This window comes from Strongylocentrotus purpuratus, unplaced genomic scaffold, assembly GCF_000002235.5.
Source record: "Strongylocentrotus purpuratus isolate Spur 01 unplaced genomic scaffold, Spur_5.0 spur5_scaffold_6, whole genome shotgun sequence".
NCBI lineage: Eukaryota > Metazoa > Echinodermata > Echinoidea > Camarodonta > Strongylocentrotidae > Strongylocentrotus > Strongylocentrotus purpuratus.
In genome coordinates, this window is record NW_022145612.1 from 3,628,688 (window position 1) to 3,644,314 (window position 15,627).

The 15,627-nt window shown below is 35.0% G+C and overlaps 2 protein-coding genes across 2 annotated transcripts; both read right to left on the bottom strand.

Moving 5' to 3' along the window:
- Positions 1-2,599: 2,599 nt before the first annotated feature.
- LOC100888743 lies at positions 2,600-4,679 on the bottom strand. Its single transcript, XM_003727279.2, has one exon. The coding sequence runs from the start codon at positions 3,760-3,762 to the stop codon at positions 2,677-2,679; it is 1,086 nt and encodes a 361-aa protein (XP_003727327.1). The 5' UTR covers positions 3,763-4,679; the 3' UTR covers positions 2,600-2,676.
- A 2,037-nt stretch (positions 4,680-6,716) lies between these two features.
- LOC575822 (V-type proton ATPase subunit F) lies at positions 6,717-12,412 on the bottom strand. Its single transcript, XM_776195.5, has 4 exons — positions 12,242-12,412; positions 10,288-10,369; positions 9,434-9,639; positions 6,717-8,944 (listed from the first exon to the last, which is right to left on the bottom strand). The coding sequence occupies exons 1-4, from the start codon at positions 12,287-12,289 to the stop codon at positions 8,915-8,917; spliced, it is 366 nt and encodes a 121-aa protein (XP_781288.1). The 5' UTR covers positions 12,290-12,412; the 3' UTR covers positions 6,717-8,914.
- Positions 12,413-15,627: the final 3,215 nt, after the last annotated feature.

The window sequence follows — 15,627 nt, forward strand, 5'->3', positions numbered from 1 at the left end:
ACCATTTTAGCAATTTTTCTTGTAAAGGTAAAATTTTGTTCAGAAATTTTAAGATTAAATTGCTAATTCTGTCATAATTAACTGTACACATTTTGGACTTAAAAAGCATTTTCCAAATAAAAATGTCTTGTAATGACAAAACATTAGACCAAAATAATATACTAGTAGTTGACGGGTCTTGAGAAACCCATACACTCAATGTTTCTTTTTTTGTAGTTATAGAACCAAGAGTTATAATTATGATCTCCTGTTTTAAGTGTAATTAAATCATCTTCCTTTCCTTTGCAATCAATAGTATTTTTGTCTAAATCTCATCTTATTCAAAAAGTAAACAGAAAATCTTTTTTCTTCTTGAATTTTGTATATTTTACATAAAAATAATAATAACTGAGAGGGAAATATCGAGTTGTTTAGTATTTAAATGTAGGTCAGGATAAACAATAAATATGTTATGCTTTGTCCATCCTTTTTATAAAACGTATAAATCGTTATTTAAATGTCCTCACTGATTATTTTTAGACAAAAATTGAAATACAGTTGATATGAAATGTGATGTCACAGGCATATATCACTACTCTACATAACAAGACCAGAAAACTAAACAGTGTCTACAGATCGGGGCAAAGCCATACAGGTATCCATACATAATTCACATTACAATATCTTGTTCCAAATCAAACATAAAAGTGCTTTATCATAAGCTATCTCTATTTTTCGTTCACGCAGAAATCGCAAAAGAACATGCACTTGAGCCATTATTTCCACGACTAGATGTAAAGGTAATTAGAATGTGCACACTGTGAAAAGGTTGGGCAATATTCATTTTTCCAACACTTTGCCCAACGTTGTGTCAATAGTCAACCCAACCATCTATTGGACAATATTTTGCCCAGTGGTATTGGTCAACGCAAGAAGTCTTGGTCAACGCAAGGAGTTACGTACCCTGCTTCACACGTGCATAACTGTTTCGTATTTTGTCCAAAATGTGGGCAAAGATATGACCCTTCAGCTGCTCGACTACGGTAGCCCACTTGTTGGAAAAATCTTGACCAGCTGTTGTGCAAAATACGAAACAACTATGCACGTACTTACGTTTATCAATACCACTGGGCAAAACATTGCCCAATATGATGGTTGGGTTGACTAATGTATTGGCACAACGTTGGGCAAAGTGTTGGAAAATGTTGCCCAACCCTTTTCACAGTGCATCAATATCACACACATCAGTAAAATAATCAAATAACTGATGACAAGGCAAACAAGGGGAGCATGTACGGTAAATTCGGCAGGAATTCACATGGCGAAGATACCCAGCCTTCCTTCCATGTACCATGTCTTGTCAAACAGGCGAAGATGGTAAATTGGTAATGCTCCTTTTTTTTGGGGGGGGGGGCGGGGGGGGCGCAACTTGGCTACTTTGGAGTTATATCCATACAATTTTTACCAGCAAATAATGTTATTGAAGAAAATGCAATTTGACACCAAATTGCATCCCAATAAAATACTGGATTTAATGTATCATTTTGGGTTAAGACAGTTGGGAGATACAAATTAATGTATTCTTCTTTTTAATAAGGTGACATCCAAATTTTCAGAAGATTTGGTTATAGAGCACTTTGGTCTTTTTATCGGGGACTAATACCCATTTCTCTATGAAAAATGTTTTGTTAATATGTTTGTGATGTACATACTCCTTCCTTCATGCAAATTTGGTCCCGATAGTTGCCGTTAGTACTAAGTTCGACGACCGTTTGTCACTGAATAACTTTATAAAAGTGTCTAACATGTTGATGGTGTGACTATTCGGGACAGAAGCTTGGCCGGGGCGCTTGACATGACTGTGAGCACTTAAAAAAAAAGGGATTTTAAGTAACCTGAACCATGCTTTGCTTTTCTTCTTTTTTCTGAACGGGACGATCCAAGATTACGTTGTTATAATCTGTACAGTTGCATCTCGATTACCAACTGATTATTCCCTATAATAAAGCAAGCTCATCTTATACTCCAATTGCAGTTTTCACAACTCGAGATGAATGTTTGGTTGGAGAATAGGGATGCAATGATGTTTGTCAATATGAATATTTACATTGTTCTAAAGATAACTGCAACAGAACTATGTCATAAAAATGCAGGTGCCTGAGGGTCGTTTTTACATCCCCCCTGTTAATTATAAATTTAAAAAAATGAATGTGGCAGTTGGTGTTTATAATAACCGAAATGTTGCCAACACAACCCAATTGCCCAGAATAAGAGAAGAAAACTGCCTCCCCAACAGGAATCGAACCTCGTTTCCTTTCTCATGAGGACACCCACACAATTATTATGCTCGTAGTTAATGACATAATAATGGGCTAGTGAGTTTAACTGAAAGATCACGGCCCTGTTTCATAAAACTTGTTATCAGTATCAAGTTGCAAAAGCTGTTATAAGCTACTTAAATCATGGCATCTGATTGGCCGACAGCTATTATAATTTAGAATTTTAGCGTGTTTTTTTGTTGTTGAATATATTGATAACAATTTTTATGAAACAGAGCCCAGGAAAAAAACTTGTAGTATACATCCAGTGTTTTCATTATTTTGTAGGCCACTCGTCAACCCTATACCAGCATTTGACTTTAATGATAATTGTCGGATTGTTATTAAATTGTTCTCACCAGGGAGATGTATATAACTACTAATTTGCACGACAGCATGTCTGCCTGAATCGTCGATATGCCAATAAATAAATGAACACATTAGTGATATGACTGATGTACTTGATTTGAAGGGTGAAGTAAAAGATTAAAGATCCGTTGTCCCTGGCCAGGAGAATACGAGTGATTTGATCATTAGGAATTTGATCAATCACTATGTTCGGCAGCCAGAGAAGATAGAATATGACGGTGATAATGATGACTACCTGAGTGGTCTTATGGTCGGACTGCTGGTTCTGAGGCTTCTTTGATGGTGGTTTTGTCTTATTATTGGTTAGTAGTTGGTTGATCGCTTTTTTCGTTTTACCTGACTCAATGTCTGCCAAAGATTTGCAGGTTCCAACAGGTTCTGCTACAACTGAGATGGTAACCTCTGATGTTGATATGTCGGCACTTACTGAAGGGACAGACCCAGCTTTGGAATCCATTTTTACAGCTTGTGCTTGATTATGAAAGGCAGATCCGTTGGTCATTTTTTGACGAATGATCTGGTGAGCGCGAATAAACTTGTAAATACGAAGATATAAAGCTGTTATAATCAAGGCAGAAATGCAGAATATAATGGCTTGGAACTTGGCGTATACGTCACGTCCCCAAGAAACGTTACCATAGACATTGCAACCATACTGCCCTCGACGTTTCTGAGATTTTGTGATGAAAAAGAACGGGACATGGATACCGAAGGCGATGATGGCGCAACCAATGGAGACCAAGATGGCAGCTCGTCGTCCGATTCGTCTATCAAATGGCTTACACACCGCTTGGTAGCGATAAAACGCAATCCAGATCGTCAGAAACAGTCCAGCGTAGAGAGGTGACCTCGCTCCAATCACTTCAATATAACACGCCCAAGGATCCTCATCGTGAAAAAATGCAATAGGGATCTTCGTGCCGTTGATGATACAGGCAATGAGATCGACAACGGCAAGGGCGATGAAAGTGACGTCCGTAGCATTCTTAATACCTTGCCTTGTGAAGACGGCGATGATTGTTATGTTGCCAGGAATACCGACGGCAGCAGCTAAACACCCGACGATCAAACGGATTATAAACAAAGTAGTAAACATCGTGTGCTAATATTTTCACTTTCAAATAGAGCAAGAATCAAATAAAACCTTAATCAGTTCTTGAAATAACTTTTTAATCGCTTGTGCCTTTTTCTAAAAAGCGAAGTGCAAGGTAATGTCCCCTCGGCAAAGGCTCTGACAGAAGACGTTATCAAACGAATTATCAGCCAGATACTTCGTTACTAAAGTCACTTTGTTAAATAATATATATTCATGGGTAAGGTATATATATATATAGTTTTAAAAAAATGAATTTTATTAAATGAATGACTCCTTGAAGAACTTTCATAGATCTGACTGGATGCAAGATCAAATAGTGTCAATGGTCAATCGCGCAAATCCTGCCACTTATAGTAGCCAGGGTAGTGATTGTTTGGTTTCTGGTAATTAAAAAAAAAAAAATACTTGAGGGAAAAAAAACACACACGAGGCTCCTTCCGACTGACACTCTTTTATATTTATGACTTTCAAGCTTTCTTTTAAGCTAAAGAGAATTTGGCTCAATGCTCCAAGCATTTGAAAAATATTTTTCTCTAATATTTTTGAACAAATAATTCGCATTGCCTTGGAATTGATTTAGGTCTTTGATAAAAATTGATGCGTGTAATTACCAATTCGGATTGAAGATGCAAGCACAAATTCGTCCAAAAACATGTAATGTTTGCCATCGATTTGTATATTTTTGTAAAACCGCTATCTCCGTATTGTTGGAACTTTGGAGAATAATATCAAAGGATAATAATAAGAGGCCTGCGACCTACTTAGATTGGGTTTTTGTCATTCTGTATTCTGTCATTCAAGCCTTTATAGGAACGTTTTCATTCATTAATGCTAGCAAAGGGATAGAATGATGCATCATCGCTTTAAATCGATTTCATGGTCATCTTGGGTGCACAAAAGCGAGGGATATCAATACAAAATTCTATATATGACATAACGATCCCTTAACCATTTTGTTGTATACCATAGCCTATATCTTCATAGTTCATAAAAACCCTTCTGAAAATAAAATCAGCCCATGAACCTTTTATGGAGCATTCAATATTTCTCTCCATTGACATTTGTTAAGTATATTTTTAAAAGTCTTTTTTTCTTTCTTTTTTAAACATCACATTGACGAAAAACAGAACCTCGCTATACTACAACAGCTTTTCATCTGATGTACCATAACAATTCTTACAGTAACTTTTTTTATCCCATATATTTATATGTGAACTGGGAGACATATAACCAAAAGTTATGTTTATGCTAATCTTGTTAGCTATGCTTTATTTCTAAGTAAATCATATCATAATATCTTCTTCAAGTCTTCTCAGGTTTTTTTATCTAACAATTTAGCCTTTGAACAAATGTTTCGAAAAATCTTATGAACGATTAGACTGAAAAAAATCATTCAATATCATTCAAGTTCGTATACCATCGTTTATAATTTCTTTTGTGTGCTGTGTATTTTTTGTTTTTAATATTTTTCTATTTGTTTTGGATTTTGGGGATTTTACTAATAGGGCTTTCACTCGAAACCATCATACAAAATACATGACAAACTTCGTTGTTCTCGAGAAAATGTCCTTACTAGATAAAGATTTCAGAAAAATCATCATTAGGTACTATGTCCCATTTGCAGGCCAAAAAAATGAAAAGGTTAAATTCCACCGGCATTTGAAAGATAATACTAATTTAGAAACGAAAAGGCTTGAAAATGTCTTTTTGTGGGAAAATAACAACCGTTAGTTGCCGAATCGACTTTAGTGATTGCAACCCATTTAGAAAAAAGTCTATTTTTAGAACCCTCGCAGAGATTAAAAAAGTTTAATTTTGGCCATTACAAGAAGTGGGTTATTGATGTAGACACATGCTCATGTACCCTTTACAGCTCATTTTATGTATGCTATTACCAAAGAAGAAAAAAGTCAGTCAGTCACTCAATAGTGTCTGACAGTAAAGTCTAGAAAGTAAACGGGTTTCCTTGCATAATTTGAATACTAGGAGACTACTAACGTTTAAATTTCACAGATAGGAATTCCTGCAAAGTTTTGCAGAACTTGATGTTGGCTGCAAATGGGACACATTACCTTTAAAGTGAACTGGTAACATTGTTGAAAGATGATGAAAAAACTGCGTAATTTTTGAATGAAATGTTTCTTATTATATTCCTTTTACTGTACTAACCCTCTAACATGCAAACAGATCTCAAACCACAAAGATATGTATGGTTTTCTTTGAAGGCGTCACTGTGCGACACCCTCTAATAGTATAAGTTCTCCCAACCGTTTTTGAAATTTTTTCAACCGATTTTCAATGAAAATAAGACATAAAACAGGCTTTTAAAAATCTTTCAACACTCAAATGTCTGGAACGGTATAAAGAGCCAATTCATTGCTTTGTGACGATTCAAGTTCACCTAAAATGTAGTTACATTATAATAATATAGTTGGGAGGATTAGGAAATCAATCAGATCAGTTTTTCCCAATTTTTATCATTAATAATGGTCTGCTTTCACTCAAACTTTCAGATTATCTTTAATTGTACATCTAGCATTGAAGTTACTGCCTTAGCACCATTTTCTCTTCATATCATTGAGACAGGCAACATGTTTTACATTAACAGTGTATATGTTTTTCGTTCAAATGCCAATTCTGCAGCATCACACCCTAAAGGAAGTATCCTTTAAATCCCTCATCTCTTCTTCTGTTACAGCCCAAAGTGCAGCCATGGCTGTTTTGGATTGTGTACCGACATGTTTTCTGGTCATTATTGAAAACAAAGCTATGTAAATCTAGAAAAATGAGCATGGAAAATGTACAACAATTAAAATGATACTTGTTTGAAAACATGGTGACAATTTTTGAAACAGTTTTCCCTGTATAAGCATTCCTAGTTTACAAAATAAAGGCCAAGTTTACATGATTTTTACTATGAAAAAAACAACACTTTAAATTTGAATAAGTTATAGTTTCCAATAGAGTTTTAATGACAATCACAAACATGTATAACATGTTATAAAGTTTCTTTTACATAATAATATAGTCTCTGCAACTTTTAGTACTATACAATAATGCACACCTACTGTTTTAATAAAGGTAATTAAATGATGAGAGAGAGATTTAAACATACCGGTACCCATATTAAGCCAAAAAGACATGCAAAATGTCCAACATGTCTATTATTCTGTTAACTCCTTATATGCCACACAAATGATACCCCTGTGCCACACTGTATTTATCATGGGATAGATATACCAAAGGCTTCAAGATTATTCTTTTTAAAAGGCTGTCATGGAGCTAATCACAACAGTAACATGGGTAATTTTGGTAAGCCATTGTGTTGCTCAAAGATATCATGCAAAATTGCAACTGTGGCAAACGGGTGACCATGCAAAGAAAGCAACCAGTGTTAATATTTGATTATCACAGAGGTTGTACATGTATTTCAATCAGATAACAAATACCCAGTCCTCATTTATCAGGGATGAGACAATAAAATCATTGAAAAGTAGAAGAAAACTATAACATAAAATGCTCGTCTGCTCAGCAAGAAAAATTAAAGCAGGAAAACAGTCTATGATTCAGTCAGAAAACACAAGAGAAATGTTTAGAGAGAGAGCGTATTTCCACGCACCAATGTTAATGAAACTGAGGCAGATAAATGATGTACCTGATAACCATATCTGTGTTGACAATGTCTTGCAATCATGGTTATGCATGTTGTGAAATAGATATTGATGTTAACAAGTGTTATAACATCAGAACATGATCACATTTCAAAATCATCTGCAATACAGGTAATTCAAATGAACACGATGAGCCATTTGTTTTTTTCAAATAACATAGCTGTAACACATAGAAGTACCTTATCATCCTAAGTCATATTATTGCACATAATGTACATTTGTTCTACATTGGAAAGGACAGTATTTTCATTAAGCACCGATGGGGGCAGAACATGATTGTGGTTAAGCTCCAAGGGATAAAAAGGAGAGGGGTGATCACTGACACCCCTGCCTGCCCTCCTACACTGTATATCACCCATTTTACATGGTACTTAGCATGACAACAAAAATATTCTGAACTAAATTCAATGTCATTCAAGTTTCCCCAAAATACAAGTGTTTCTAATCTAAGGATTAACTAACATTTAACAAACCAAGTACATACCGGTATATGGAATATACAAAATTTGAGATAAATTTTTGTCTGGTTGCTTATTGCTTTAGATTTTCAAATCTATATATAGATGATCACAATCTATTATTACAAGAACAATTTGTGGTTGCATATCAAATAACATTGCATCTAGGGCTGAATATAATCTTAATTATAGAGGGTCAATCTACTTTAAAATGTGTAATACAGGCTACTGACCATACACTAAGTGTAACACAATCATTTGTTTTAAAAGGGTTGGTATGTATTACCAAGTAGCATGCCATTCCATGTACACCAAGTATACAGATTTGTGTTCCATTACAAGTATATTGTAGTTGTCCTTCCTATTCACACATATCACAACACACACCTTTACCACTAAAAAAAACAAGTACCGGTACTGTAAGGTTATTTAACATGTTTGATACATTTCTGAAGATGTCACTAGATTACTTTAGATATTATGCAACTAATGTTCCTTTTATAGAAAATAATATATGGACCCAAATATTAAAATTCTTTGTGAGGTTTTCTTCATGTACATTTTATCTAAATATTCTAAGTTATAAAGTTAAACAAATGATTCTTTTCATCCATGACTGCCTAATAATAACAATAATACCATATCCATGTAACATATAAACATCAACATATAAAGGTAAATGTATAGTGCATTACACTGGATCACATTTCTGGGTTATTCAGTGCAATGTGGTCTGTGCGACATATATCTTTCCTTTCTACATATTTTCATCAAAATATGAATCATCCCTTGAGATGACCATTGAATTTGCATCTCTATCATTAGTCATGGTCACACCAAGAGTTTGTTTAATTCATGGATGGAATAGATGGATCATAAATGTCACATGTTGAGCAGAACACATTGCATGGGATCCCCCTTCCTCACTTTAAGTTTAACCTTTCCTCTTTTAACCTATAAGATAACTTGATTATATATATATATATGGAATGAGATGGTAAGATATGTATATCTTCAAGGACATCAGCGGAAATCCTCAGCACTGAACATTCCCTGCAAATCAAACAGAGAAAAAGCAATCAGAATTTTTATATCAGAATAATAGATTACAAAATATACAACCTGCTCATTGTGCAATTGATGAATAATTCAAGACAAAAGACTTCATAAGTAATTGGAATTGAAATGAAATTACATGTATATCAAAGCAAACTACGTAAAAATCCTTAGAATTAGCAGTGGCAAAGTATCAATCAAATACAGGTACAAATATTTTTAGCAGCAATGAAGGATATGCCTTACAGCTATTATAAGGAATGTACCAATAATCTATGAAATTTCTATTTATATGTTTTATTTCAAACAGCTTATATATATATGACCCGTCAATAAAATAAACAATTATTAAAAAACAAGCATGGCAAGACCACAGCAACAAAATTGAAACTAAGGGATATAAAAGAGAAAAAAGGTAAAGGAAGAGAGAAGGAGAGAGAGAGAGGTGGGTAACAACAGAGCAATTAAAGCTACTATAGGACAAACCTTAGCTCTTCTGAGGATTGAATCTTTGCTAGGATCATAAGGACTATCTTTGGATGGGATCTCAAGAACAGATGGAACTGGATCAGTGTGACTATCTAAGAGATGACGTATATGCTCAGCTATGTTCTGGTTGATGAGGATGATTGCAATATCGGTGCGTGCAATAAAGTTCTTGAAGCATTCTTCAATCTCATGAACTGCAGTCTCTGAATAGATTTAAAAAAACAAAAAACATTGAGTTTTTGGTTATCCTAAGATATCAATTCTTCAACCTACAAGACAGTTTTGTCTTCTATACTGATAAATATATATTTTTTTTAACATACAGTTTACTAGTTTTACAAGGTATGTGTACCTTGAAGTTAACTAACTGTATGTTCATAGTAATGTGTGATTTCTAATTGATTACACATTTGTAAATTTGACACACCTGTTTGAATTCTTTAATCCATAATTGTATAACACTATAACCTTAATATTAAATAAATGAAATAAATTGTGAAATCTGCACAATCAGGGAAAAAATTAATATTTATTTTTCGGGGGCTACTTTTCAAGCTTGCCCGCATGAATATAACATTCTTAAACTTGTTTTGCATTGAACTCTATGCAAATTTATGGGGGCTCTTTTCTGATTTTCAGGGGCTCTTTTGGGCATTTCGGGGGCTAATTCGCCCTGAGCCCCAATACATGTTTTCTAAACTGTAAAATGTAGAGCAATACAGGTACAATCTTTTGGTCTTACTTTGTATCAATGGCAGCTTTATAAGACATCATCACATCGACAAACCAAATGGAAAAAACATAATGTATAAAGTCTGTTCATTTTGTCATATGATAGCAATTTGACATACCTTTCTCAACTACCATGAAGTTTGTTTGTCTCTTGTTATTGATTTCCCCGATACCCCCAAGCAGGAATCCTGTGCAAGTATCCTGTAAGAGATAAACAGAATAAATAACATTAAAAATAATATTTAAAAAATAATATATATACATATCTAGATTAAATTGTTACGCCATTCAGTTTCATAAATATTAGGCTTTGTGAAATTTCACTTAGCCCACTTCCTATCTGATGCGCGAAGCCATTTTTATGTCTCATCAATGTATTTCTCTTTAATGTAAAACAAAATAAAATAATCTTGACATTTAAAAAGGAGGGAAGAATATGAAATTACAAGGCTTTACACTTTATCAGTCACATTGGAGAAGGAATAGAAGGCTATAATAATAATAATAAAAACATTATTTATAAAGCGCTTACCACCGAAGTCTCTAAGGGCTATAACACACAACATAGACTGATAAACAACAATTACATATTAAACAAAACTAAAAAAAAGTGCAAATAAACCTACAAATTACAATACATAATGGAATACACATCAAAGTGAACATAGTTAATTAATCATCGAACGCAATTTCTATGAGGGAATTCAAGGCACTTTCAGTGTACATGTAGGTGTGAGAAACAGGGATTCTGGGCAGAGTCAAATTTACCCCTGTTGTGATTGGGAATACATGGTAAAAAAAACAAGCAAAAAAAAAACTTTTAATTCTGGCAACGTTGCATCACAAATTTATTTCATTTTGCTTAAAGGCCCACTGCACTACTTGTAGCTACTTGCGCCCTCTATATAACAAACCATGCCTAATCGGTGACCATTGGTCCCCCATGATCCTCTTTTTCTTATGTTAACTGAGAGCTGAGTTGATGAGATAACCACCTGTCCAGTGACCTTGCAGGGCAGTCTAATCCCTCCTGTAAACTATGGCAGATACGCTTTAAAGTGACTCGGTATTATTGTAGAAGGTTGATGAAAAAATTGTGTCATTTTTGTATGAAAAGTTACTTATTACTTTCCTTCTATTGTACTATCTCTAACATGTAAAAAATCCTGAAAAAATTCTTACACGTATTATTACAACACCCTTTAACAGTAAATTCTCCCAACCATTTTTGAATTTTCCCAGCCGTTTTTCTATGAATATAAGACATAAGACATGCTTTTTAAAATCTTTCAACACTTAAATGTCTGTAGTGATATATAGAGCCAATTCATTGCTTTATGACGATTTACATTCACCTAAAATTAAATTGCAATATTATAGTTGGGATTTGGGAGAATTAAGGAATCGATCAGATCAGTTTCCCCCCATTTTTTATCGTTAATAATGGTCTGTTTTCACTCAAACTTTCAGATTATCTTTAATTTTACATTTAGCATTGAAGTCACTACCTTTGCACCATTTTCTGAATTAGGAATTTTAAGCACGGTATGCCTTCGCACACATAGCTGCATAACTATCCTGTGTATTAAAAGCTGTGCTATTGATTCTCTCCATTTCAAACACCACTGTACAAAACTCAACTCAAAATCGGTACTTTAGTACCGATTGGTGACACCTAAATAGCAGTAAAATACAATTGTTTTAACTTTCCGATGTTAGAAAGAATAATTTTAAAAATCGACACGAAACAGGTAACAAACATAGACCTAGACTCTATCAACTTTTAAATCATGACCTTTATTTGGACATTTGATGAATATTTTCTTCATTTTGGGTATGTTTTAGACTTTTAGTACTTAGTAGGGTATCTCCACACTGGAGCTACGGGTCAAAGTCTAGATATACTTCTGAACTAGCGCCAACTCGGCATCTTTGGTCATATGAATTCAATCGATTGCGAGCTTTTATTATTTTAACACTACACAATTACCAATGTGTGGGACGAGGATCTGTCGCTATCGCCCAGTTCAAGCATCAACAATCCTATAAAATATGATAAAATATTATACTTACTTCATCACCGATTACAGCTACCAGTTTCCCTTTAGATAAATGTGCCATTTCTGCTCTCCTTTTGTAAAGATACGATGTAAATTATTGGCAGGATATGAGTAAATTCTGTAGGCCTAGATGAACTCGTCTTGTGACACTACCAGCAGTTTATTCCACTTCAGCTTGCCGTATAGTAGGCAAAGCTCAGGAGGGAATCATTTATTGGTGATCCAAAATTAAAGAAGTAAATGCTTGATCTTACCTTTAAAATGTTCCAATACTATTATTTAAAAATTAATTCATGATACTTTTTTAATTTTCATTCAATAAATCTAAAAACTAGGTGTTTTAAATTCCATATCTATACTCTAAAAATAAATTTCAGGGTCTTACCCCTGCAATGTAATGGGAATTTCCTATCTTTGACTGAGCCAAATAAATTGCTAGACAACTCGACCTCATGATAATCATTTCAATAATTTTCAAACTCGATATCAGATCAGATCTGATGTGTGTTCGCGACATTTTTTTTTTTTTTTTTGTGGAGTCCCAAAAAAATCGCAACGACTCAACCAGCTGAGGGGGGGGGGGGGGGGGGGGGGGGAGGAGTAAGAGGACACTTTTTTTTTTTTGGAGTCCCAAAAAAATCGCAACGACTCAGCCAGCTGAAAAGTCGCATAGTTGGGGGGGGGGGGGGGGGGGGGGGTAAGAGGACACTCTTTTTTTTTTGTGTTGGTCTCGAAATTTGGAAATTTGACATTTTTTCGTTGGGGGGGGGGGGGGGTAAGGTCACCTTTTTTAGGTCAGACATGGGCATAATTTTTTTAATTTTTAAAATTATTTTTAATTACAAAAAAAAAAAAAAAATGGGGGGGGGGGTTTAGGGGGATTTAAGGGGGGCTTACACACATTAAAAAACAAAAGGGGGGGTTCAACCCCAACCCCCCCCCCACCCCACCCCTGCGTACGAGCCTGGTTGTAGGGGATAGCAGCTGGGATTTCAGCACCCCCAATCAAAGGGGGAACAATTCTTGACTATTGGGACAGCATGCCACGTACATACTGTTTGTTCCTTATTTTTATGACATTTTATTTTATTACAAATCATGACAAATTTTCATTTTGAATGTAACAAGATGTTAAAATATTAATTCGTGATGAGATTTGGCATGCATGCCTATACAGGACCTTCACCTTCTGATGAAGAAATAAAATCTTCTGGTTGCCCATGCCTTGAGCCATAATGCATGGTCGTATAGAGGATTTTTATATGTTGGGTACCGGGGTAAAATGCAATGAATTATTGATAATTTATTGCATTTTGGTTTTGTTGTTGTGGGAACTGCTCCCCTACCCTAGCCCCCGCTGCGTACAGTCATGGTTCAGTTGTAAAGCAATGGCCTGTGAGGCCCCAGGATCAACCGTGTCGACTCGGATGTGCTATATTAGTGCCCTTTTGTGGGGCATTAATCCTCATTACTGTCATTTATGACTTAAGGACGTAGGTCCCCTAGTTGATAAGCATAGTAGCGTACACATGCTCTGGCAATCACGCAAAATAAAAACACTGGCAAATTATTATTAAACAAAATCTGAGAATGTATACTATTATCTAGATCTATTAGGAATAAATCATTGTCAAAATAATTCCATAAATGGGGTAAAAAAAAATATTCCAACTTTATGAGCAACAGTGTAATATCATAATTCCGTTGCTATTACAATTGATTAAATCATTATAAACATCTATTTTACAATCCAATCCAATCCAAAAGATATTTGATATAGCGCCTTTTCCTTGCAGTTACAAAGCGCTGCACACATGCTCGACAATGTTTGGGCCACTTAAAAAAACAAAAGTTAGACACTTCTCAGAGATCAGCAAAGTATATGTAGGCACTATATACAAGTTATCTGATCAACGTTATTCAAAAGCATTTCCCAAATGTTTCTTGTCATTGTTATGCTGACGACAAACAGTTACTAGTAGGCCCCAGTGGCGGATCCAGGGGGGGGGGGGGCCGGGGGGGGGGGGGCCGGGCGCCCCCCCCCTTGAGAAAAAAATCATGTAAAATCACGTGATTTTTACCTTTTTTTGGGGTTGGGCCCCCCCCCCCCTGGCGCTCAAGGGGGGGGGGGGTGCAAATTGAAATTATTTTGAGGATCAAAAAAAAAAATGTGCTCACTACCCCCCCCCCCCCCCCCCCCCCCCCCCCTTCACACGATCTCCGTCACATTAAAAAATACTTAGAATGGACTGAGTAAGCACAGAAAGCCATGTCCATGCATGCATTTCAATTAGCATAGGCTTCATTATTGGTATGGATTAATGTTTGGCTTGCCAGATTCACAATCAAGTTGCACCATGTTGAGAATGCATGTGCAAGACTTGTGTCCAATGCCTCAACATTTTCCCACATACTACACCTGTTTTTATTTAAGTTGATTGATTGATTTTATTCGCCAAACCTCCAATAAACAATATGAAAGAATAAAACAGATCAAAATTACAAGCTAGAAAGCTTATTTCCAGTGGGGCCCCGACATACATGTACAACATTAATGAATTAAAATCGTATTATTTACAGACAGATAAGGAAAAAACTGATTAAAGAGATGGTAATGATAATAACAGCATTAAACTAATAATGATAGAAAAAGGAGAAGAAGAAGAAGAAGAAAAGGAAGAAAAATAAGAAGGAGAAGAAGAAGAATTAGGAGAAGAGGAAATAATGATGAATATGTTTGACTTTCTAAAACGTACAAAATCATAAGTATTCTGTGTATTTCAATCATATAACATGATAAAGAAGAAAAAGAAGAAGAAGAAGAATAAAAGAAGAAGAAGAAGAAGAAGAGGAGGAGAGGAGAAGAAGAAGAAAAGAGGAGGAGGGGGAGGAAGAAGAGGAAAATAGTGATGAATATGTTGACTTTCTAAAACATACAGGCCTATATTATGTACAAAATTAAAAAGTATGAACCGGGCAGAGAAAAGAAAAGGGTTCTCTGTATTTCAATCATATTATAACATGTCATTCGCTTCTCTCCTCTTAAAATGAGCAAATTTTAGGAAGGGAATTCCAATGTTTTTGCAATGTAGCAAAACGAATTTCTAATACTACCTACTCTTTCGGGTAAGTTAAATTATCATAATCATGTAAGTCAGTGACAAGATCGAAGTTGAATCGATTATAATGATTCGACCATATTATGCACGTGAACGGTTGTTGATATTTGGTTTACTTCAAGAAAACCAGCTTTAGTGAGTTCGCTGTAGCCAACATGAATTCTTGGACCAGAACAGTTGATGAATCTCGATCACCCTTGTTCTCTTTTTCTTTTGATCTGACTTGTTTATGTTACTATATATAACATGCAGGCATATAAATAAACATTGAATAAGAGCA

What these genes read in the sequence shown, in the direction of transcription:
- LOC100888743 (XM_003727279.2), bottom strand. Translation starts at nt 3,762, where the DNA reads ATGTTTACTACTTTGTTTATAATCCGTTTGATCGTCGGGTGTTTAGCT.
- LOC575822 (XM_776195.5), bottom strand. Translation starts at nt 12,289, where the DNA reads ATGGCACATTTATCTAAAGGGAAACTGGTAGCTGTAATCGGTGATGAA. An exon ending in CTTCATGGTAGTTGAGAAAG is followed by an intron (nt 9,640 to 10,287) that starts GTATGTCAAATT and finishes AAATCTATTCAG; the next exon opens with AGACTGCAGTTCATGAGATT. An exon ending in CAATCCTCAGAAGAGCTAAG is followed by an intron (nt 8,945 to 9,433) that starts GTTTGTCCTATA and finishes TTTGATTTGCAG; the next exon opens with GGAATGTTCAGTGCTGAGGA.